We start from the raw sequence: 25,012 nt of genomic DNA, 5'->3' as shown, positions 1-25,012 counted from the left end.
CAGCCAGACTCCCTGGAAGCCACTCAGTGTGCTTCAGTCACCAAGATGTATGCACGATGCAAACCCAGAGCAGTGCCTCTGCGTAAAGCTTCCCAGTCCCCACTGCCTCTAGCCAGCCAGGTCACAGCCTCGGCTCCCCACTCCTTGGGTCCAGCCCCTCGGGGATCTGCTCCCTCCATCCCATCCAGCCGCCTCTTCTGACACACTTCCCTGCCCCCATTCTTGACTCTCCAGCCAGTTTTTCTGCCAAATATGTTTCCCCAACTCAGAGGTCTAGCATAAGCAGCTGCTGCCTGTCAGGAGCCCTCAGCCCCCACCCTGCACCCAGGCAGGCTCCATTCCTCACTGGAAAACCTGCTCTATATCCCAGCCCAGGTGGGTCGCTCTGCGTCTACCTCATAATGTTCAGCTCTTTTCTCATTCCTTGCACACAGCTAGTGCTCAGAGCTAGTCTGTGAGGTGTGACTGACCCCACCAGAGCGTCCATTAAGGACACTTGCTGTTCTAGGAGATACTGGGCATCTGAGGGCACAGATTTTTTTTTTAAGGCTCTTTTAGTTTCTGGCCGCTTGACCCAGTTGCTTACAAAGAACTTGCCTCTCTTCTAAACTTCAGAATTTAAAAATAAGGGCCTTATTTTCCAAGTGGAAGGCCTGGCTTATTTGAAGGAGTAGCTGAGGCTCTAGAACTTTCCTTCATGCACTCAAGGTCCGAGTAAGTTACCAGGATGTTTTGGGGTGCTCTGCTCCTCAGGGCTGCCAGGATGCCGGGCTCTTTGTTCCTTGAGACTACACAATTTTCCACATGGCTATGGTACTCTGAGATCAGCAGAAAAACATTTCAAATCCATCACATTCCTCATTTTATTTAGTTATTTTCTGGAAGGAACAACGAGTAGTGAAAAACCAAATACCTCTAGATCAAGACAGTGACTTAGAAGTGGTGACGTCGTTTTCCAGCACTCTTCCCCACGCTCCTTCCCGTGTCCATCAGAACCATGTGCTGAGGGAGGAGCCATGACATAAACTGAGGGACAAGCGGCCAGCCCATTCCCCTGAATTATTTCAGTTTGGAAGAAACTAACGCAAAGTCTGGTTTTGTTTTTAATATGTTTTTCTCTCAATGTTTTGTTTTAATTTTTAAATTTATTTTATGTGTACAGGTGTTTTGTCTGCCTGTATGTCTATGCACTACATGTGTGTCTAGAGCCCTCGGAGGCCAGAAGAGGAAGTTGGATCCCTTGGAGCTGGAGGTACAGACATTTGTGAGCTGCCATGTTGGTGCTGGGAAGCAAACCTTCATTCTCTGGCAGAGCTACTGCTCCAGTCCCTCAGTATTTTAAATCATGCTTTCTGGGGTACTCAGGATACTAAAGTGCAGCCAGCTGTCTCTGAAGTGGGGAGGAGAAAAAGAGCAGGGTTAAGTTGGGGACAACTGTGAAGACCAGTGAAGCTGGCTTCACGTGTGACACATACACCCGGGAAGAGTCTCGGGGACTAGGCTAAGATCAGACCTTCCTCAGAGGGCTAAGAGAGGGAAGCTACCCTTGTGGATAGAGATGGACACCTGCTGCAGCAGGAAGCAGGCATCATCAGCGCAGCCTGGAGCATCAGGGGCTGGCCAAGTGTCTCTCCTCCCACCCTGGAAGAGAACTGTAATGAGACTCTGCCAGGGGAAAACAAACCGCTTGGACATTTTTTCCCTTGTATTGTCCTTTGCTGGGATTATATAACTGCTCCCATTTAGATAAACACATCCACTCTAGACAGGTTGGGTTTTCAAGAGGATCCAACCAGCAGGGCCCATGGAGGTCAGACAGCAGAGGAGGGAGGCCCTGAGCCTCAGCACATCTTTGGCACATGGTGAAGTGCCCATGGTCACTCCATCCTGAGAACAGGAAGCAGTAGGCCCAGACGCATCCTGCTTCTCTCCTCTGCCCCTTCTGTGCTAGGGTTGTTCTGCTTCCAGATGAGAAGGGCAGCCTAACCGTGTCAGGGGAATGGCGCCATCTGAAGGCTGAAGGGCAGGAACATGACCACATGAGAGGCTTACTCAGAGCCAGAACAGGCAAGCAGAGGACTCAGGGAGCCTCTGTAAAACACCTTCTAGAGAAAGGTGATCCGGGACAGGGAGGGCTGGATCTGTCCAGACAGGCTAAGTGGCAAGGGTCCCAGAGACCAGAGTAGACTGACTGAGGGTCTAGGAAGCCCCAAGACAACACTGCTTTGCTATCCACATCACAGGAACAGCGGAACAATCCATCTACTTCATATGACCCTGACAGTGGCCACTTACATGCCCCAAGTCACAGAGACTCAACAGGTAACTTGTTAAGGGAGGGGGAGGAAAATGCTGACTTGAACAGTTGAGATGGGAAAGGACAGTGTCGAGATTTTAGAGCTTATGACCTGTCCATGTGGACCCTGCCCTGGCTCTGCCACTTTCTTTTTTCTTTTTCTTTCTTCTTCTTCTCCTCCTCCTCCTCTTTTTTTTTTTTTTTTTTTTTTTAAGGTTTTTCAAGACAGGGTTTCTCTGTGTAGCCTTGGCTGTCCTGGATACTCACTTTGTAGACCAGGCTGACCTCGAACTCACAAAGATCCACCTGCCTCTGCCTCCCGAGTGCTGGGATTAAAAGCGTGTGCCACTACGATTGGCTGGCTCTGCACTTTCAAGTTGCATGACTCCTGGAAACCTCAGTGCCTTGGCTCTTGAGATCATGCAATGGGATTACACAGCCAAAGGGATAGCAAAGGGCTAGACATGGAGGGCAAGCAACACGCAACTGCTCTCCCAGTTATTCCTAGAGAATATGGCCCTTGCAGGGATGGAGGTAGAAAGACCAGGGGTTCAAGACCATCCTTGGCTGCGTAGTAACTTCAAGGCCATCCTGAAATATATGGAATCATGTCTCAGGAAAAATAAATGAGAGAGCTGGGGGGGAAAAACACCATTCTTAATCCCACTGGGATACCTGCTTTGCCTGAATCACATGGCAGCAGCTCCCCCTCTCCCACACTTTTGTACCACCAATACCTTTCCTAGATGAGAGACTTGCAAAGTGGAACCAGCTGTAAGAGCTCTATACATTCATGCTCTCCCTCTTGGGACAGCCACCAAACACAGACACATGGCAGCTTATAGCAAGCCAGAAGAAGAGAACGGGAAAGGAGATGATTCCACAGGGAACAAAAGAGAAACAGAGAGAATAAAAGCAAAGCCTCGCATATTGGGTAACGCCCGGGAAGCAACTTACAATACTAAACTCAAACCATGCTCAAAGCATTATGAGTTATATATCATACATACATACATACACACATGCACACACACATATGTACATGTATACATACATACATAAGTACATATGTACATGTATATATTTATATATCCTTACCCCATCAAATTAGGATGTCATGATTAAAAGGGATATTTATATAGCACCAAGATTATTACTGTCAATTAAAAAATGCTTTATTATCGATTTCAAAGGAAATAAAATGTGGAAAAGAAAATACACACCCTAGATTAAGAAAATGTAGTAAATTCAAAAGCAGAAAGATAATATGACTGATTTTTTTTAAAAATCCCAAATCTAAAATTTAATTATTTAGGAAGATCAACAGACAAACTCCCGACAGGGCAGACAAGAGTAGAGGAGGGGAGGGGAGGGGAAGGAAGGGGAGGGGAGGAGAAGAGAAGAGGAGAGGGGAGGGGAGGAGAGGTATGGGGGAGAAGCAACAATATAAACAAACAAGGACCACAAAAAGCAAATACTCCTGTAATCCCAGCACTCAGGAGGCAAAGGCAGGTAGGTCTCTATGAGTCTGAGGCCAGCCTGGTCTACACATTGAGTTCTAAGACATCCAAGACCTTATTTATAAACAAACAAACAAACAAACAAACAAATCATATATAGAGAGAAGTTAATATTTTATAGGAAAATTGCATACCACACTATGGTAAACAGTTATGAGGAAAAAGCCTCCATGCTAATAATTTTGAAAGATTTGGTCAAATAGACAGTTTCCTGCTTCTAAAAAAATACAAAACTTACAGAAAATGTTTCTGAAGGTACTGGAAAATAACTGTACTAATTGGCAGCATCAGGAGTCACTTCTAGAAAAGGCTGTCCTTCTCTGGATATTAAAACTCTTTCAGACCAGAACAAGATAGATTTTCCCCTGAAAACCAGACTATAAACAGCATTTTTCATGTATCAAACTGGCAAGATTAAAAAGGAGAAAAAAATAGATTTGAAATGAAAATGCCTGCCAGGCACTGGTGGCGCACTCCTTTAATCCCAGCACTGAGAAGGCAGAGGCAGGCAGATCTCTGTGAGTTCGAGGCCAGCCTGGTCTACAGAGCAAGTTCCAGGACAGCGAAAGCTACTCAGAAAAACCCTGTCTCAAAAACAAAACAAAAAGAACAAGAACAAGAAGAAAGAATGAAGAAGAGGAAGAAGTGGCGGCAGCAGCAAGACCTTGTCTTGTTTCAAAACCCAAAACCCCTCTAAGGTGTCCTCTGTACACAGAGGCTGATCCAGTCACCTGCTCTTTCAAGTAGCAATGGCCACAAGCACACGCACGCCGAGCTTTACAGTCTGAGGATGCTCACCACACAGAGCACAAACGTCAACAGCAGAGAAGAGTCTGACAAACCCAATAGGAGGCACGGAGCCCCAGCACACAGTACGCACAGCATGAGGCATCTGACACGTGTGAACAGATCTTTGAACAGGCTGAAAGGAGTGAGATACAAAGCAAAATATCTTTCAGTGGATGACTACAGAGGCATTCTTCTTCTCCCAATTCCTATAATGACGGATAGTACTTTATAACTGGAAAACTTAGCAATTGTTACTAGGATTTCATTTGAATCAGTATCCAGAGAACTAGAACAGGTGGCCCCAGAGTGGGAGGATCTGAATGTGCCAGCAAGTGGCTGACTGTGGACACCATGACCCATCCAGGCTGCAGCCTGCAGACCTGGGGCCCTCACAGCCTGGGGGCCTGGGGCCCTCACAGCCTGCAGACTTGGGGCCCTCACAGCCTGGGGGCCTGGGGCCCTCACAGCCTGGGGACCTGGGGCCCTCACAGCCTGGGGGCCTGGGGCCCTCACAGCCTGGGGACCTGGGGCCCTCACAGCCTGGGGACCTGGGGCCCTCACAGCCTGGGGGCCTGGGGCCCTCACAGCCTGCAGACCTGGGGCCCTCACAGCCTGGGGGCCTGGGCCCTCACAGCCTGGGGGCCTGGGACCCTCACAGCCTGCAGACCTGAGGCCCTCATAGCCTGGGGGCCTGGGGCCCTCACAGCCTGGGGACCTGGGGCCCTCACAGCCTGGGGGCCTGGGGCCCTCAGAGTCCAGGGATGTAAGACAGAGCATCCTTGTTTCCCCCTCACCAGTGTTCCTACCCTGGAAGCATCAACAGCCTGTTCCAACCCAAGGAGCCAATCAAATTACCTCTTTATCCATGGTCCCTGATGCTTCTTGGAAACATCTCAACTAGAAACTATAAAAACATCTTATTTGGCACCGAGCATGTCACTTGGAAACATAATAGTAAAATAAGACAGCTGAGACTCATACCTAGGTAGGGAATGCTGGGCACCATCTTCAGACTTCGGATGTAGTCCCGCGTCCGCTTGTAGTTGTCCTCTTTGGACATCAGGTAGTCCAGCTTCTCAAAAGTGGTCTTGTCTTTGCGATTCAAAAGCTGGAATGAAAGAAGTTATAGTACCTAAGCAGGGGAAACCTGATGGGAGGGGGCTGTGATAAAAGGGCAAAGGGAAAAGCCTGAATGTGTGCCCACAATGTCTCAAGGTCTGGACAGAAGCACCGATTTCAAAAGGCAGAGATGGGGAACTCCACGGCATCAGCCTCATTGTTCCATAGCCTTGCAGGAGTCAAGCCCTGGAGATGTCTTGTCTATTGGCCACACGGTGCTAGCTAACTCTTTCAATACACATGACACTGATCTCAGTGGGGACACATACTCTACAACAGCACAGGGTCCCCAGGAGGGTTATTTCTGAGCTCTAGCCAGCCTCTTCCCCCACACACCTTATGCTGAAAGATGTCACCAACTACCACATGACTCAAGTGGGTGTGCCACGAGGACATGACAGTGCTGCAACGTGGGACTCCCCTCCAGACCCCCCCCCACATCCTGTGCGCCCCCAACCTGTGTCATAGTTCATGGGGCATGGTGTTTCACACAAAGAACCTTCTTTTCCGCTAGCAGACTTCTACAGAGCACCTGATTAAGAGACTGAGCGTGAGCAGGCACATCCAGAGATGAGAAGCGAGCTCTGTGATGACTGGGGGCTTGGTGTGTGAAGCTGGTGACCTGAGGGGGAGGATGGCTCAGTGTGCACACTGAACCTCTGAAAAGGGGTAGAACCCTTAACTCCTGGAGTCTAAAACTCAATGCTGAGGACTTACAGGGTAGTTACTCTTCACATCCCAATTCAACGTCTAGTGCCAGAAAATGGCAAGATGCTTTGAGGGACAGTGTCTAGAAGAGGCGCCGAGCTTGAAAAGGGGCTGGGGCCGGGCCACCAGGATGTGTGGTTTGGGCAGGACATGAGGCTAAGTGGGAAGTTCCCCCAATTCCAGCTTCTGAAGCGGAAGGCCAATAGCTAGTGGCTAAGGCCAGGAGTGTAAATGAAGGAGGCCCTAGACAGACTTGCTTCCCTAGACTTGGTATGTCTTTGGCCAAGCTTGGCGTTGAGATTCCAAGGGTCTATGGAAGGACAATGACTAAATAGACCTGCGATGACCATCCGATTGAAGTAGACCAGTGTCCAACAGCCCCGTGCAGCAGAGAGAAGTGGAACAATGGCTGTCAGAACCAGGAAAGCAAGGGACATAGTACAGCTCCCAGGACCTCAGCCTGCAAATCCACACTTGGGTATTGGTGCTTGGTGCCTGAGAGAGTTCCAGGCTGCTTTGGAAAGCCTCTATCAGATCCCTCTACCCTTGGTCTCTGGAGCTGACAAGGACTTAGCCATGGGAGAGTCCACTGGGTTTGGGCAGCTACAACCCATGAACAGCACAGGAGAGGCAGAAGTCTATTCTGAAGGGGAGGCAGCTGGGAATTGAGAAGAAACAAGCTTTTGTTTTCCACTGAGGCATTCAGGACACACCAGGGCAGGGATACTGCCCAGATGCTAGGAGCAGTTCTGCTTAGCTGGCTGGCTTCAGGCTACTCATCACAGTGATAAGTGGGCAGGAAATGGTACTGTCCTCTTGGCTTTGTGGAAAGCACTGTTGCTTACAACTCAACTGACCTCTGTGAACCCAAAGGCAAAAGGGAGGCAGGTATGGCACCTGAACTTCAGGTTCACCAGCACTAGGACTAGGTGACTTGTCCAAATATCTTTGGGACCCAGGGTCCAATGGAGAGGCTGGCAGACATATTTTACAGCAGCATGGCAAGTGAGTGGTACGTGGATGGGAACTGAACTGTCTGCAAGAGAAGTATCATCCAGAAGAACCATATATTGGGGCTGGAGAGACGACAGCTCAGTGGTTAAGAGCACTGGTTGATCTTGCAGAGAACCCAGGCTTGACTCCTAGCACCCACATGACAGCTCATGACCATCTCTAACTCCAACCACAGGGGGATCCAATGCCCTCTTCTGGGTACCAGCCATGCAAATGGTGCACAGACATACATGCACATAAAACACCAATACACATAAATTAAATAATATTTTAATGTTGAAAAAAGAGGCATATATAGAAGCAGCATTTGATTTTGTTTTGTTTTGTTTTGTTTCAAGACAGGGTCTCGCTGTCCTAGAACTAGGTCTGTAGTCCAGGCTGTCCTCAAACTCACAAAGATCCCCCTGCCTCCGCCTCCTGAGTACTAGGATAAAAGTGTGCACCACCATGCCCTGTGAGAGGTTACATTTGAACTGGACACTTAAGAATGAGAAATCTGCCAGATGAATAATAACACACACCCAGAAAACCACACACTTTGTGATCTTGTGTGTCCCAACGTAGAGGTAAATAGGGCCTTTACCTTTGTCCAGAAAGCTGTTGTTTTGTTTTGTTTTACTTGGTTTTGAGACAGGGTTTCTCTGTGTAGCCCTAGCTATCTGTAGACCAGGCTGCCCTCAAATGAGCTTTTCCTTTTTTTAACTGATGCATGCAATCTAGAACCCCACGGACTTATTTGAATCATCTACATTCATCCAGATGTCAAATCCTGCTGCTCAAACTGAGGCTGAGCCATACTGGCTCCAGTGGCCCGTGCCGCTTGTTCTGAGCTGGGCCATGCTGACTCCAGTGGCCCGCACTGCTCCTTCTGAGCTGAGCCATGCTGACTCCAGTGGCCCGCACTGCTCACTCTGAGCTGAGCCATGCTGACTCCAGTGGCCCGCACTGCTCGCTCTGAGCTGAGCCATGCTGACTCCAGTGGCCCGCACTGCTCGCTCTGAGCTGAGCCATGCTGACTCCAGTGGCCCACACTGCTCGCTCTGAGCTGAGCCATGCTGACTCCAGTGGCCCGCACTGCTCGCTCTCTGATCTCTGAGAACATAGGTCACTGCCTATGTTCTCCATCATCCATATACAGGTCTGTCTCCTACGTCCTCACTGGACTCACACACTCAGAAAGGCTGGATCTAGTTAACCTCCCTCAATGGCTCCATTCTATGCCTACAAAGGAGATCAGGTCATGATTAGAATTTTCAGGAAGTTGCTTTAAAATGAGGAAACACAGATTTTCCCATGGTGCATTTGACAACCACCTGAGAATTTCCTTTACTAAAATGAAGCAATGAACCAGAAAAGAGAGGACATAGGACACAAGAGTCAGCGGATCTTACTCAAAGTAAGGGGTATTATGGGATTCCACACGGACCAGCTCAGAAGACCTGCCTGGTAGCCCACCTGTAGCATGAGGGATGGTTTATGTAATAGAAATAAACAACTTTAATTATGTATGAGTCTGGGGAATAGATGGCTAATACGGTAAGGGAACCTTTACATTTATCTATTGGGGTGTGGATACATGCGGTCAGCCATATGGGTTTCTGGGACTGACTGAACTCAGGTCATTGGGCTCAGTTGAAAGTGTCTTAACTGCTGAGCCAACTCACTGTACTGTAACTTTTTAAAAAAGAGAACTGGAACAAGCAGGTAAGCTATTCAAGAAAGCACAGAGTGCTCCTGGGTTAGCTCTTGACCACACAGTGAAGCCTGCTGACACACTGTTAGTCACAAAGTCCTGAATACTCACTCAACAAAGGTGGTTGAACTTCTGTGATGGCTTTTTGGAGGCAGGTGTAGGCTGGATCTAGAAAACTAAGCTAACATGTGCAGACACTGCCTAAAGAAGGTAGAACAAGAAGCTGCAGTGAATGCACATGGGTGGAGCTGTGGCACAAACTCCAAGAAGAAACCACCAACCTGGAAGGGTTGCCACTAAAGAGGGAGGGAGTGGGAAGGGCCGTGAGTGGAGAAGCAAGGAGTATGTGGGGTTTCAATAAGCCTTTCAGTACTTGGTGTTTTTTTTTTAATTAATGTGCATGTATTATGCTGATAAAAAATTCTTTTCAGATCTAGGTACTTAAAAATAGGGTTTGCTTATTCAGAAAATAACAGCACTTACACATGTTTTAAACTTTTATTACAGGTAAAACCAGCAACTGTGACCCTCACATGAACTGAGGGTCTCTCAGAATTCAGCATTTATAAGAAGCCTCAGGAAAGGAAATCCTTATCTAAAATGAGACACACATTGCAGCCACTGCTGCTTAGAGACAAGGTAAGGAGCCGATGAAAGCTCTCACAGCTTGGGGCGGCCAGAGCACTTGGTAGCTCAGCACGGAATAGGTAAGGAATAACATGGGGGCGTTTTACAGCATCTCTTTGCCTATATAATATCAGTGTCAAACTCTAACATCAAACATCTGCTGCAGTGGAAAACCCTGCATGCACCATTCGGAAAGACTGTGACTTTGAAACACAGTCAAGTTGAGAAGTGTTGGGACATTGTCCATGATACCTGCCATCATGCCAACGTATTGTAAGGCTGCTTTTGTGCCTCACTTGGCAGGTGAATCTTGTGAGGGCAGAGTGGTGCTGGCCGAGCATGCTCTCCTCCTCCACTCCCTCCCCAGCCCCCCAAATACCTCCCCACAGAAGGAATGTAGCTGAAATGCAGTTACACAAAGGGAACAGAGAGAAACGTAACAGTGATGATGAGGAAACCGGGTCCACTAGAAACTTCTGAGCATTCAATAATCCTTAGGCGATAGAGGGAATAGAAGCCAAGGCTACGGATTTTTGACAAGATATACATGAGCTCAAGGTAGGCTAAACCCATTATTAGGGGAAAATATATTTAAAAGAAAATCTGTGCTGTTAAAATTACAAGGAAGTCCAAAATAAATGAGCTGAAGAGTCTAGGGAAGCAGGAGATAGGAACGCCTTAATAAGCAAAAAAACTGGTGAGTTAAAACTGAAGCATCATCACACTGTGGCAGGGACTAAACCCCAGCGCTCTTTTGTAACATGTCAACAAAGTGTCTAAAAACCGCAGCCTCTACTGCAAAGGCAGGAAGCAGAGTTACATATTATCAGCACCGAGACAAGTCCCAGCCTCAGTGACAGTGCAGACTCAGGTAACAAGGTAAAAAGGAAGTCCCTCATTGCTCATTTTCACACTGCCCAGTGACCCCTCCAAAGGACAACTGAGGCAGGAGGGCCCTGCTGTTCTCCTCAGGCTCTCAGGGCTGCTATTTGCCTCTCCTGAGCCCCTGCTCGTTCTGGTAAAGTAGCCCACATCTCCACAGAGGGTGAAGAAAAGTCCCTCCAATTCCAATGGACGAGGACATTGGTATTGTGTTCCTTTGCCTTGAGGGGAAAACATTTCCTCATACGTGGGTCTATTTTCAACAAAGAGCCTGTTGCTCCAGATATGTTAAAACTGGCTTGAAATCTGACTTCAATTCCAATGTCTGCTGCTGCCTGGTGTGGAAAGACTACAGGGCCTGTGGACGCAGGAGCTCAGTGCGGAATCTGCAAGGAACTAAACTGGGATTTTTTTAAGCTTTTTTTTTTTTTTTAAACCTCTGGCTATTTAGTATCTGTTTCTGAAAAACAAAAAGGCTGCCAAGTCATACCACAGTGCCACACATCAACTGCAATGGACAGCATCTATGGAAAAAGCTGGGACTTTGAAATTTAGTGGTATTTGGGCTGTCTGCCTTTGCCTAGGGCTATTTTAAACCTGAACAGATAGAAAACTAACTTATAGAAAAGTCATATAAATAAATTTATGTCCACAGAAAAAAAAGTTTGTCTCTTAGCTACCACTGGCACTCATTCTGGGAATCCTGACTAATTTGGCATCCATGCTAGAAATGACTGCAGACCCTCTGACTGGGCTGTAAGGTGGGGCACTCGGCTTCCATGCTGCAGTTACTACATCTCGCTGTCTCCTCTTAAATAGAGTTAGAAAAATCTTTTGCAAATACTCATTCTCTACTTCTAGGAATCAGGATTTTATCTTTTAAAATCATCCTTTAAGAGTTGCATGGACACATATACACACCTACAGGCATATTACATACACACTCAATTATATTTTCTCAGGACAATTTTCATTATGTATTTACTATTTATTTATTTTATTCTATTCAATGACAAGTTCAGGAGACAGGCCCCAAAAGACTCCAATGTAGAGCCAGGAGGCAAAGGTCTACCTCCTAACAGACACATTTGCCAAGCTCACCTGGGGTGAGCTGGTCTGAGAGTGGCATTCTACACATGCTCAGCTGGGCTGAGCACTGAGAAGGGCCCGCAGACACAGGAAGGGAGAGAACACCTTGTGATGGCTCAGGAGGGAATGAACAAAGCTATTTTGAGGCAGGGACCTTTAGCACAGAAGGGTCTGGAGAGGCACCAGAGGCCACAGAAGGCAGGGAAAGTGGCCTGGAGATAGGTTTACTGAGAGATGTTTAAGGAGCCAGCAGTTGCCTAAAATATAGCAAGTACTGTTTTGGATAAGAACAGAAAGGTAGGGGAGGGAGGGAAACTTGTCTTTTGGCAAAGTCTGGTATTAACTTGGCCATGGTCACAGCCATGCCAGGTTACAAGACCACCATTTTGTACTTTCTCAGCTACTTCAGCTCAACTTGCTCACAGGACACTGATCACAAGCCAAGACACGTGAACAGGGAATACTAACCAAAAGGGGAAGAGTGGGCTGACTGTGGCTGTGTCCACAGAAAATTCCTCTGGCCAGCTCGGTTTTGTCGCATACATGACTGGAGGCTCTGAATGGCCACGCTGCTGGGGGAGGTAGATGATGAGGCAGCAAAAGCTGACTGAGATCAGATGGCTGTGGAGGAGGAGCGAAGCCGTTCAGTGTTTGGTGCCATTGTCAGAAAGCCTCTATTAGGTTCTTGGTGCCCATGAGCACACCCCAGGTGCATCACCCACGAGCACATACCAAGCCTCTGGTTCAAGCTCAGACTCTCCCCTTTATTCAAAAGCATCACTGAAATAGAGGGCTGGATGTGCGGATGGTTAAAGCCTGGCAGGCAATCGTTACCATAACGCTGGAGGTGTTGAAGAAAGATTGCATCGGCATGGATTAGAGCTGCTTTGCAGGAGCAGCAGGACGTGGGGCCTCTGACCAGGCAAGGTTGTACAGGGAGCCAGGCAGGGCAAGGAGAACAAGGCAAAGCTCTCTTTAACCAGGTGTCTACACTCCAGAAGTGAGTGTGTGTGGGAGATCACTGCAGCATGGATGAGAACAGACTGGTAAGCCCAGAAGCAGAGAGACTGACGGAAGTCACTCACAGTCCAGGGCACCAATCAATAGGGTCTGCTTTCAGGGTGGCAGCTTCTGCAGCCCATCTAAGAGCATCCAAGAAGAGCTGAAAACAGTGCTGTGTGCTGGGCAGCTCTGAACATGCTTTACACGTCTACTTTCATCCTCACCGTAAGATGGAGGCTGAGTGCAGCTCTGCTTTATGAGGCTACTTTCAGTCTCTGGGGCCCTCAATTCTTCTACGTAGCCTTGGCCTCTCACGCATGCAGACCCCAAAGCATAGCCACATAAGGATGAGGATTACACTGTCTTCCCTCCTTTGGGACCTCGTGACTGCATAGCTTCTGTTGGGGTAACATGACAACAGATGGCTGTGAGCAGTTTATTTCTAGCACCCCTGTGGTGGGGCCTGAAGCTGGGACTTTGCCCTCTGAGTCTGGGCCCCATCTTAACAGCTCACGGCTCCAAGACACAGCTCACACTTTATTTTTAGCCCTTGGTGACTTCTTTTTCTTGGCTTGCAGTATGGCTCTGTTTGTTGGTATATTAACGTGGCTATATTTTATGCAGCATTGTGTTCCCATGGGGTAGCAAGGAGACAGGGAAAGGAGGCCTTATTCCTCATCATCTCAGCCTACCATTTGCCCAAAGGTCTAAACCACAGTTTGTGAAGAAGGTATCCTGGCAGTGTCTCTCTTCCAGAGTCCCCCATCTGATTTTAGACATTCTGAATCTATAAGGTCAAAGGTACACACCATCGCAGGGCTGGTGCTGCATGGAGCAGGCACTGCAGTGGGTGTGGGGCTCAGAAGAGGAGGCTGGGCTTGAACAACACACACTTGTTGCTGAAGCTCTCCAAGCTGGTACACTCACCAAGGAAGGAAAGAGCAAGGTGAAGACCGAGGCCAGAACCTTACAGAACCTCTGCAGCCACAGTCACAAAAGAAGGCAGCTGTCGGAGAGCGAAAGGTAGGCTAAGCCTGAGGAGAAAGGCTTTTCAGGAGGTGGTGGATGGGGAATGCCCAATGCTACAGCACTGCCAGGCTTCCCCAGCCACAGTGTGGAACTTCTGAGGAACAGTTCCAGATGGGCTCCTGTGCAGTGATGGGAGGACCAGGAAAGCAGTTCCAGGCGGGCCCCTACACACTGACAGGAGTAATGACCAGGGGCTTCCACCGTTGCCTTCCTTGGCCTTCCATCTCCTCATCTGCCTCACCTGGCTCAACTTCCATCTACACCAAGGCTCAGAGTCATCCGAGACTGGCATGCCAGGCTTCCCTCAGCCTCCTCTACCACGTCAAAGGAGAGTTGCCAATAGTGCTGCTAAAGACATAGAGAGCAGTGGCACTTCCTGGACAAATGAGTCTCAGGTCCAAAGCACAGGAATGCCACACATCTGCCAGCTTCAGTGTCTGGCAAGTGGCTTCCGGTGGAGGAAGCATCCATCTGCTGTAGTGCAGCACTCAGTGACCCTGACTCACTGGATATGGGCGAGTGGGAATGCTGAGGCTGTATGATGCCCATCTAGGTCACTAACCTAAACTATGTCCATCTCCTGTTCAAAGCCCTTCTGTGCACTTAGACCGCTATCTGTCCTCTGTCCCAGACTAAGCCCAGCCACACTTACCTGTGGGCCCTTCTCCGGGTATGCCTGGGCACCAGCTATCCCCAGCCCCTCACCCTCCATGGTTGCTCCTGCTTTTGTCATTCAAGCCATGGCATAAAGGGTTTGGGGGAGGGCTCCCGAGTGCCCATGTAAAAAGTGACATCCTTCTCCAGCCATGCCTACTGCAGTCTAAGTTCACTCCTGCCTCGATGCTCCTTGCTAATTATTCATGCATCCAACCAACACTCCTTGCTAACTCTGTGCAGCCAGGGAAGAGTGTGTGTCTTTCCCAGATCATAGAAAGCCACGGAGCACAGCATGAGCCCCGGAGCCTGGCATGGAGTACACACTCAGTAAGTATTTGATCTGCAGAATGAATGAGAGGTGCAAGGTGATGTGTACTCAGGAAATAAGAATTGGCCAGTAAGTATGGTTTCTTGCTTAGGCTTCCTGGCTTTGAGGCAGCAGTACTCCAAAGCAGCCCCACCTCCTCTGGAATAAGTCACTTACAGCCTGTGTTTTTCCAGGCTAACCATAACTCCCTGTTTATGGATCCAGCCACCATTTATTTAGATCCTACTATGTGCTCAGTTTCAGTCAGTTCTGTGCATAGACAGACTCACTGGCTACCCTGACCTACCTAGTGTCTGACTGACCAGTACTTAAAGGTCTCCCACAGAGGTTAGCCAAGCAGCAGGCCTCCTGCTTGGACACTGCCCTCTTCCATCTAGGCTTCCCAGATATCCAGGGTTTCAATGCACTCCCAAGGACAACACTCAGGCAAAACATGCTCAGTGGATCAGCCACATCTCTCAACCCCACTTTCTAAGCAGGGTATCGCCCTATCAGCACAGGCCTGATGTCATTACACCTTCTACCATCACAAGGGCCTACATGGTGGGCAACTAGACTATAACATCCAACAGTCAGTGTCTCACTGGTGCTGGCACTTACCAGCTCGGAATCTTTGGCCACCCCACCTCCTAGATCCTCAGTATCTTCTTTTGCAAAACAAGGACTACGAAAGCACCAGATGCTTCGGCTGTTGGACCCCCTTGCTCCTGCCTGCCCTGTGGCCCCATAGAGTCTCAGAGGTCCCAGCTCAAGGGACATGAGAAGAAGGAAGAAGCAACATTTCTATGGTCAATCTCATCACTAGACATAAAAAGAATACAATTTAGGATATCAAGATAGCTCAGACAAGTGCATGCTGAGTGGCACCCGAGGCAGAAGAAGCAGGAGGCAGACAGGGTGGTGGGGCACAAGGTTTCTCTATCATGTGCAGTGACACAGAGTTGTCCTTTCCATTGGGCCTGGAAACAACAGTTGAGAGGGGAAAGAATGGGTTTGGGCCACTCTGTTCACCAATGCTCTGTACCAAGGATGATCTTGGATTACCAAGAGAGCTGGGTAGCAGGAGAGCAAAGCCACATAAAAGCTTTTCTGAGAATGAATCACTTCTTGCCCCAGTGACTTGGGGATGCTAAGGCTATAATCCACACAGTGTGCACAGCTTCCCTAGAATGCTGTGTCTTCCCACCTGCTGTAGGCAGGGAAGCAGCCTGCCTGCCAGCTGTGGGTGCAGTGGGAAGGCTTCTTAGAAAAAGAGAGACAACTGCAGCCCCCAAGTCTCCTGAACATTGGTAGGATGGGACCACAGCTCCCTGCATTCTGTCAGCCACACGCCCCAAGGTGGCAGAGCCAGCAGTCCTGTGTGAGTGCTTGGTCCAGGCTTCCCGAGTAACTGTGGGGGTTCATTTTCCTTACAGCATAAACCCAAAACTGCAGTGCAGGGCCCAGCCCAGTGAGCTGCACTTGAGAAACCACACAGTCCTAATGCTACTCTGAGCCGACACTGTCCACAGCCCAGCAGAAAACAGCACCCTCTGGGGTACACTACAGCTTCACTGCGGGTCACAGCACTGTCCACAGTAAGGTCTATAGACACAAGGGAGCCAAAGCTCAGCCCTCTGGGTGCCTGCAGGGCTCCCAGCAGCCCAAGAGGCTGTAACAGCACCTCAGCCATGGAAAAGTCATTTTAGAAAGAATGTCCAAAAGCTTCCGAAGGGGGAAAAAAGACCTCGCTGCTCAGATGGCCTTAGAATCACAGGGCTGGCAGCAACTGCAGAGACAGTAGCTTCCAAATTTGCTTTGACCTCCAAAACCACCACTCATCTACAATTCACCCAGAAGCCCCAGATGGAAACAGGCTGCTCTGGTGGAGGCTGGGTCATCGGCTTGATACCCTCACTCCTCTCCTTCACCTCTGGATGGTCCCTAAGACAACTCTAAGGGGCCCTAGGGCTCTACAAAGCACTGGCAGAAACCCAGTACTCCAAGCCAACTGTCCAGAGCACAGATGGGAAAGGAGGCCCAGGCTCTGACCAGTATAGGCTGACACTTCTCAGACTCGTCTACTCCAGCCAGATATCTTACAAGCAGAAGAAGCAAGGCTCAGTTTAGATTTCCTACAGTATAATCCTTATGCGTCTTAGAGGCCCTGAGCCAGCCAAGTAGGAAACAGCCCACCCCTAGACTAGCAGAGAGAAGGTCAAAATGAGTTGATCAAACATGTCTAGCAATTCTGTACAGTTCTGTCAGTCCTTGGGACATAAACAGGTCTTGAAAGGCCTGGACCGTGTCGTACCCGCCCCCCTCCGTGCCCCCCTTCCCCCCTCCCCCCCCATGAAAGGCTTTGGACCAAGCAGGCCAGGAGGTAAATGTTAATGAACTATGGAAATGGTGATTACTTCCCCCACGGCAGGCACTGTGCCAGCTAAGGAGGATAAAGAGGTCTGAGATATTTTTAAAGTATTTTTACAGCAGAAAAACTTTCCTACAGACTCAATTATATAACTATCAGACTCCACCTCTGAGCTGAAATTATCCAAAGCCTTAGGATGAAAAAAGAAAAAGGAAAGAAATCGTTTTTTCCTACACGAGGGTCACAGGTTTCTCCAGAGAACTCTGAGCTATATGGCCAGTGACCCACGGCAGCTGCAAGCCATCAATTCCCCAGACCTTTTCAAGGGCAATGTGGAGCCTGCCAGTGATGCAAAGTGGCCAAGGCAAGGGCAGAGGTCACATGTGGAGCCCAGCCAGCATGGACGATGTCCACAGGTCCAGGAAGATCTGTTGAGGCCTTCCAAACCCAGTCACATCAGCACCCGCCCCACTCCCTGGAACCAAGTGGGGCTGGGGTCCCTGAGGCTATGGGGATGCCCAGAAAATGGCTCCTTAGTTCCCGGGGACTATACTGTCCTTAACAAAGCACACTGTCCATGAGGGAAAGCCTGGGGTTTCAGCCATGCAGACATTTAGTGGGAACAAAATCAAAGGACAGACCAAGGAAGGTTAACTTACAGCCCAGGTTTTTGTCAGCCTGAAGATAGGAGCACTTTGTAATGCTGACACCACAGACATGAGAGAATGAAGGTTGTTGAGTTCTAGAAGTTTCTGGGGGAAAAAGATATGAAATACATTATTTTGCTGCCATGGACAACAGAACAAAACATGCTTGAGTGTTACCAAATGTCATATTTATGAAATTCAGTTACACTTAAAATATCTCAAATAGAAAATAAAATTCTAGGAAGTTCATAGGAAACATATGCTCTTTTCCTCCCATTTTTTCAGGAGGTGAGTCTCCATCTAAAACACTTGCCAGATTTCATAATCTGGTTTGTCAGCCTGCTGGACAGAAACATGGCTGGAGACTGGATAATCCCTTTATGTTTTTATCTGCCTCTGAACCTGCCTCAGTGGGCTTCTGTGGGAAGATCCCAGTGTGCCAACAGCATCGGCAGCTTGTGGAGCGATTACCTTAACCCTGGATGGGGAGGAGGCCAGGGAAGATGCCGTCAATCTGCGCAATGGCTCTCAGCTGGACAGGCCCTTGCCTGGGAGCCTTTGAACCAGAGTCCAAATGAGTGAGGACACATGGTGTCACTTCAGTCTCAGACAAGTACTTCACCATAGAGGACACAGACTCAGACACAGCCCAGAGTCAGGGCAGAGAAATGTTCTTGTCTCTTACGCTGAAGCATACTTGCTGGTGAGATAGGTCTTGTTTCTCCCTCTTTGTGGGCAGTGAAGCCTGCTCTAGCGAGGAGGCTCTGTGGACCAGGGCCAGCTCCTTCTGCTTGTGTTTCCTTTGGTAAGTGACCCCGGCCTTCTGCCTTTCAGTGTCCTTGGAGTTAAACTGAGGGTGATGACTATTGTATCTGTGGCACCTGAGACGGAGCGTGTCTCACACCAGGCAGGTCTGTGTCTTCCCGACCTGGAACCCTGATCTCCCTCACACCTAGTCTTGGGTACCTTCAGCCTCAGGTGGTCCTTCCTCTAACCAGGCCTCTCCTAACCATGTTCTCAAATGCCTGTGCTCCTACATGTATACTCTGGGAGCGCGGATAAACCACCTGCACCTGTACTTTGCACAAAGCCCGGCTCAGTAGGCAAGATAAACAGAGAAGACTTTGGGCCTGGACCCACAATTCTGCCTCTACTTGGAAACATGGACATGACCACACAAAATCATGCTTCGATTTAGAAGCATGTTTCCTGTATGTAAGAAGAGATGTTCCCAGGGAGGTTATAGCTGAGCATCTGACTTGCAGTGCATGCCAAAGACTCTCCTCCCAGAGTGGAAAGGCCTCCGGAACATTACCTAATCTGCCCCTTTCTCTTTTAGAGATGGAAAACCAATGCTCAGGGAGGGAGGGACACTACCCAGAACTCTTGGTGGACAAGCAACATGATACTCCTCAGTGAGGGAGAAGGCAGAGATTAAAGAGGGTCATTTTGGGCTCCCTATGTTCATTTCCAAACAGGAACTGTGTGAGGACTGAAGCATGACCAGCATCCTCTTCTGACCCAGCCACAACCAGCACCAAGTGTTTCCAGAGACTCCACAGGACACTGACCTCTGCCCCTGGCAGAGCTAGAGATTGCTGCCCTTAGCCTTCTGGGGACGGAGGGCACAGCAACTCCGCTGAGGATAGATACCTCTCTGCACCGCTCCTTCCTGCTGTGCAAATGGGGCGATGCCCTGTGGCAGGGCCTTTAATCACACTGGCACAGCAGCTGTCACTCAACCCGGCACCAAAGGGCCTGAGTCCAGGGCAGCTTTGTTCTGGGATTGAGGTGGGAAGACAACATGTGACTTGAAGGAAGCCATGAACTAGGTAGAACAGCGCTACTGTGGAGAGTCTGGCAGGCCCAGGTAGCGGGAACAGGGTACTGCTAACGTGATCCAGGAAAGCCACAGCATGGCCCAGCCTGACAGGCAGAAATGAGAAGAGAGGAGGGGAAAGGAAGGCCTGGCAAGCAGAATGGATGGAGCCTATCTGAACAGGGGCAGCAGGTACAACTGGTCCAGGCCTTATCTCATAATACGTGTGGGGTTCCCTGTCAATACAAGCGTGCAGGACATAACTAGACCAAAGGTATTGAGGCTAACTATAATCCATCAACCCTTAGCACTGGAAAAACCCAAAGGAAAGTGAACAGATCCCAGGGAACCACTGGGCCACATGCAGACACCACAAGTCCAAGTAAGGGTAACAACTGGCCACAGAATTATGGGATGGGAGAGGGCATATTTCTAAGGCTCATGCAAGGCACCAGCAGCTGGGTGGACCTCACAGACAGCTCTGACTGAGGAGGTCAGACTACAGCCTCCCATCCATGATGGGGACCCCTGTTTAGCAGGCCTAAGGCAAAATATCTGCCAAAGTTCTGAGGAAACACATTTTGAGAAATAAACAAACAACTTACCTTGGCTATTTTCACAAAATGGCTCAGGATCTCTGCTCTTATTTTTAAAGTCTGTGCTGTTAGAATTTCTCGCACAACCCAAAAACTGACCTGTAGAGTCAAACACACACACACACCCCAGAGAAATGGTTAAATGCCAGGCTGCCCATATCACCCTTCACCCACCCACCACTGCAGGATTTCCATATGGCCAGGCAGCTTTGAGAGCAAGACTCAAGGTCACATGAGGTAGACAGCGCCATGTGGTACCTAACCCCAGATGGGTTCCATACTCCCACCCTGCCTCCTCTAGCATACACATGGGGATGTGAGCACTAGACACTGTCCTTGTCACCGAGGGCAATGCTGGGCCCCAGTGCACAGGCAGCTCTGCAGTTGCCCCAGACGGCAGTGAGATGACACAGTCTGGACTCTGCTCAAAAGGATCCAGATGTGGGGAGAAGATGGATTATAGGATGGATGAACAGATGGAAAGCTGGACAGATGTTCAGACAAAGGGAACTGTCTACTGGCCGCACCTTCCATAAGTCCACACCCTCAACTGAGCCCAACACAAGGAGGATTTGCTGGTATCTGCACAGTTGCAACAAACTTCACTTTGGTTTTCTGGTTAGTTGGGCTTTTGTTTTTAAGACAGGGTTTCTCTGTGTAGCCCTGTCTGTCCTGAACTCACTATGGTCTTGAACTCAGAGATCTGCCTGCCTCTGCCTCCCAAGTGCTGGAATTAACAGCGTGCACCACCACCCAACTTCCCTTTCTAAAAGAGGTCTGCCATTAACTAGGGCTGAGAAGTATGGGCCAGCTATGAAGGTAGCTTTGGTGTAGAACTTTATTCATGCCTGACCTCTCATTTGTGACTCCTGGGCCCTGGGTCTGTTGGTGACAATGAGAAAGTTGTCTATCAGCATGAAGCTGATTCACAGCACAACAAGAAAACACAGCAAGCAGCCATTCAAGGAATGCTGGGAAATGCTTAGTTTATGTCTCATTAGCATCAGGACAGTGGCGCCTGCCCGAGACAGCCAGGAAAGCTTGGCGGAGAAATGGTGGACAGACAGCACAGCATGAGCATGATGAGGAAGAAGGTGAGACGTAGAAACGCCTCACTTGATGAGGAAAGAGGCAGCAAAGGGCAGCCTGACGCTTGCTGCACACAAACACACCTGCTCCTGACTAAGTTGCTGCTGTTCCACAAAGAGAAAACATCAGGCACTGAGAAGCAGCAACTGGCCCTTTACATGAAGCAGGAGCGTCACAGGAATGCTGCCTCCGGGTAGTTAGCCCTGGCTGCCTGCAGGGCATGCCTGGCTTTCTGTAGAATCATTTTTTCCAAGGAATTGTCAAAATTAATTTCAGACGCCAACGTTAACCAGTTGCTTCTGAGAGACAGCTATATTCTGGGCACCAAACAGAAGCCTGTGGAGCTTATATTTCATACGTGCAGTTTCTATGCCACACAGCCTCAAGTGTGATACTTCATATGTGTAATTCCTGCATGCCAAAACCTCACACACTTTCCTGGCCTGATTCTGGAAGGGACAGAGTGGATTAGGGACCTGCACACAGTGTGCAGCGCCTCTGAGGCAACAGTTAATCAACAGGGTTGCATGGACCCCTACACTGTGTAGGCGGCCACTGTAACTCCATATCTGGCCTACTGTGAGGAAAAAACAAAGGGGTTAGAGCCCTACAAAAGCCTGCAGTGGAAGGTAGCTGTAGTGATGGCTGCAGCTCAGAGTGTGGGAACTGCAGTATGGGCCCAACAGATGGAAGGAGCTTCTGTGGTAAGGCAGGACTGCGGTGCCACCCTGGACGACACGACCCAGAGCGGCTGAGAGGCTGACCGTGTTGTGGGAGGACTGTGTGGTGTAGCAGTGAGGACAGAAGACCCGGTGCAGACCACCAAACTTCAGTGGAGCAAGAAAGGAAAGAGCTAAGACACCACCCATTGTAGAGGGGCTGTAACGGTGCAGACGCAGACGGAGACAGGCAAAGAAGGTACATGGGGTCAGAGTATGTGGTCTTCTGCTCTCTACAACATTTAACAGATGAAAAAGACAAAGAAAGTAAAGACAAGCACAAAAGACAGGTCATTTGCAAGCTCAGGCTCACAGACCAACAGTGACAAACTATGATTTCTGTCCTAGTCTTCTTTTCCCCATACCTAGCACCCATGGTTGGCTTTTCCTATTAAAACTTTAAATTTTAAATATATATCACAAGCAGTTTTAGAAAAGTTACGTTTTTAATCTAAGGTTTCTCCAGCATCTGAGTTGTTTCATTGTCATCACCATGGTTACCACTCACTTAGCCAATTCCCAAACCGTGGGGTCATCGCTCTAAGTCTCCAGTGATAAACAACACTGTGCTGAACACCTTCAGACAGACACATGCTTCTGTCGACTCTTTATTAAGGCCCTAGGACAAGCTTTCGAAGGCAGAATGATTAAACATGTGTGTGAAAAGCATAGTTAAAGAACTTGGCCTCCAGGGGCTGACTAGTAAGCTTAAACTGATCTGTGTTCTTGTATGCCTCAACCCCACCACATCCACTGGCCCCCAATCCCACCCCACCCACTCCACTCCACACCCCCCACCCCCCCACCCCCCGGCACAGCACACCAGACGCAGCTCACTGTGTGTTCGCCCTTCTCTCATGCCAATCCAGGGAGCTAGTTTTTTTGGGTTTTTGTAGTTTTTAATTGGCATTTTTGTTGTTGTTATTTTTCTAATTTTTTTCCCTCCTGCGTTCTGGGATTAGAGGTGTGTACCACCCCTGGTTTATGTGGTGCCTGGACTGAACTCAGGGCTTTGCGTGTGCTGGATGAACACTCAGCTGAGCTGCACGCCTAGCCCTGCTCCAACTCTTATAAGCCATGTGTATCTGCCTGCTTGGGTCCTCTGTTCATCTTTCTGTTGTGACGTCTGTCTTCTTCCTATTATTGTTTGAGGAAAGTTTTTTGTGTATTAAAGAGTAGAGAAAATGGGCACAATTATACAGTGATTTGGGGAGTAAAAATAGAAATAGTTTGAAGAAAGCATAAATATGCCCATCTACAGATTTAAAGCATGTTCTCTTTTTAAAGGTTTACCCTATAAAATACAGAAGTGTTTTATAAACATTTATTTACTTTATTTTATTGGTTTTTCAAGACACGGTTTCTCTGTGTAGCCCCAGCTGTCCTGGAACTCGCTCTGTAGACCAGGCTGACCTCAAACTCAGAGACACCCCCCCCCCCCCCACCCCACCCCTCACCCCACCTCCAGAGTACTAAGATTAAAGGTGTGACCACCACCACCTGGCTTGGTGAACGTTTATAAAAATAAAAAAAGTAAATGCCCATTAACAACAAATGCTCACTCATTCTTCCTGAGTGGAGCTATACTCGCCCACTCTCCTGAGTGGAGCTGTGCTCACCCATTCTTCCTGAGTGGAACTGTGCTCGCCCACTCTTCCTGAGTGGAACTATGCTCACCTACTCTTCCTGAATGGAGCTGTGCTCACCGATTCTTCCTGAGTGGAGCTGTGCTCGCCTACTCTTCCTGAGTGGAGCTGTGCTCGCCTACTTTTCCTGAGTGGAGCTGTGCTCGCCCATTCTTCCTGAGTGGAGCTATACTCACCTACTCTTCCTGAGTGGAATTATGCTCGCCTACTTTTCCTGAGTGGAGCTGTGCTCGCCTACTCTTCCTGAGTGGAATTATGCTTGCTCACTCTTCCTGAATGGAGCTAAGCTACACCTGCTTTTATTTTGTGGCTCTAATTGTTCCCACTTTACCTATTCATCCCTAGCATTCAGTTGGCCACACTCACCTCTGATACATCCCAACTGTTTTGGTTTGCTGGTCTGGATGCTCTCTCTCTGGACTACACATGCTCCAGGCTCATCCTGCACATTCCTTGCCCAGTCCTAAAATTTGTCTTTTCTCCAAGGAACTCTGGTTTCATTTATTAGATGATACTATTAGAAAACAAAATTGTTTCTGAGATTAGCTTGCTGAATGGACTACTGACGCTTTTGGCCTTCTCAGTGGGGAAAGCAAGCGAAAGCGAGCGCGCGCACATGAGAGAGAGAGAGAGAGAACTCATGTGTATGTGTCTGTGCATTCGAATGTGTGTTAATGTGTGTGTTCATGTGAACATGTGTGAGTGTTTGCATATGCATAGCTGTATGTTCAATGTGTGTGCATTAGGATGTGTGAGCATGTGTGCATAAGTACATGTGAGCCTCTGAGTGTACCTGTGCATGTGCATACCTGTGTGTGTACATGTATACATGTTTCAGTGTATGTGTGTATGTGTGTGTATGCATATATTAGCCATGTATACAGTCACAGCTGTATTTCTCTATGCAAACAGATTGGGGGGGAGGGTGTTTGAGACAAAGTTTCTGTATGTAGCCCTGGCTGTCCTGGAACTTTCTCTGTAGACCAGGCTGGTCTTGAATTCATAGAGATCCACCTGCCTATGCCTCCCAAGTGCTGGGATTAAAGGTGTATGGCACCACTGCCTGGTCACTCTTTAAGTAAAATTCATATGAATTCATACTGCTATTCCCAACTCTAAGCCATTATTAGCATATGGGCTCTAGCTTTTCCCTTTGCTTGTCTGTAATTCCCATTCCACCAGACAGAAACCAGTTCCCAGGATCTGCTGTGCATACCTGAGCTGTCCAGTGCTAGCTCACATCCTTCAGCACTATTTTGTAACTGTTAGCCTGCTGGAAGAGCACTTGCAGACAGGACACAGTGCTCTGTATAGTTATGCCCCTGTGACCCAGCGTTAACTCAGGTCAGCACCATCGCTCTTGCCCTCCAAGAAAGTCATGTCACAGTCTTGT

The 25,012-nt window shown here is 48.7% G+C and overlaps 2 protein-coding genes across 10 annotated transcripts in view; one reads left to right on the top strand and one right to left on the bottom strand.

Annotated features, from left to right (window-relative positions):
- The window catches only part of Rpl12 (ribosomal protein L12), a 1,083,577-nt gene that overhangs the window by 283,297 nt on the left and 775,268 nt on the right, over positions 1-25,012 (top strand). The window lies entirely within an intron of this gene.
- The window catches only part of Ralgps1 (Ral GEF with PH domain and SH3 binding motif 1), a 254,600-nt gene that overhangs the window by 110,890 nt on the left and 118,698 nt on the right, over positions 1-25,012 (bottom strand). For all 9 annotated transcript variants that reach the window (XR_007832900.1, XR_007832901.1, XM_051166238.1 and 6 more), the window contains exons 6-8: positions 20,175-20,264; positions 17,763-17,855; positions 5,587-5,713 (exon numbers count right to left, since the gene is read on the bottom strand). Coding sequence is in view for 7 of the 9 variants with exons in the window: in XM_051166238.1 (XP_051022195.1) it covers positions 5,587-5,713; positions 17,763-17,855; positions 20,175-20,264 (310 nt within the window). In the remaining 2 variants the exon portion in view is untranslated. The remainder of the gene's footprint in view (positions 1-5,586; positions 5,714-17,762; positions 17,856-20,174; positions 20,265-25,012) is intronic.

Source organism: Acomys russatus, chromosome 24, assembly GCF_903995435.1.
Source record: "Acomys russatus chromosome 24, mAcoRus1.1, whole genome shotgun sequence".
Taxonomy (NCBI): Eukaryota; Metazoa; Chordata; class Mammalia; order Rodentia; family Muridae; genus Acomys; species Acomys russatus.
This window is presented reverse-complemented; position numbering and strand designations above follow the sequence as displayed.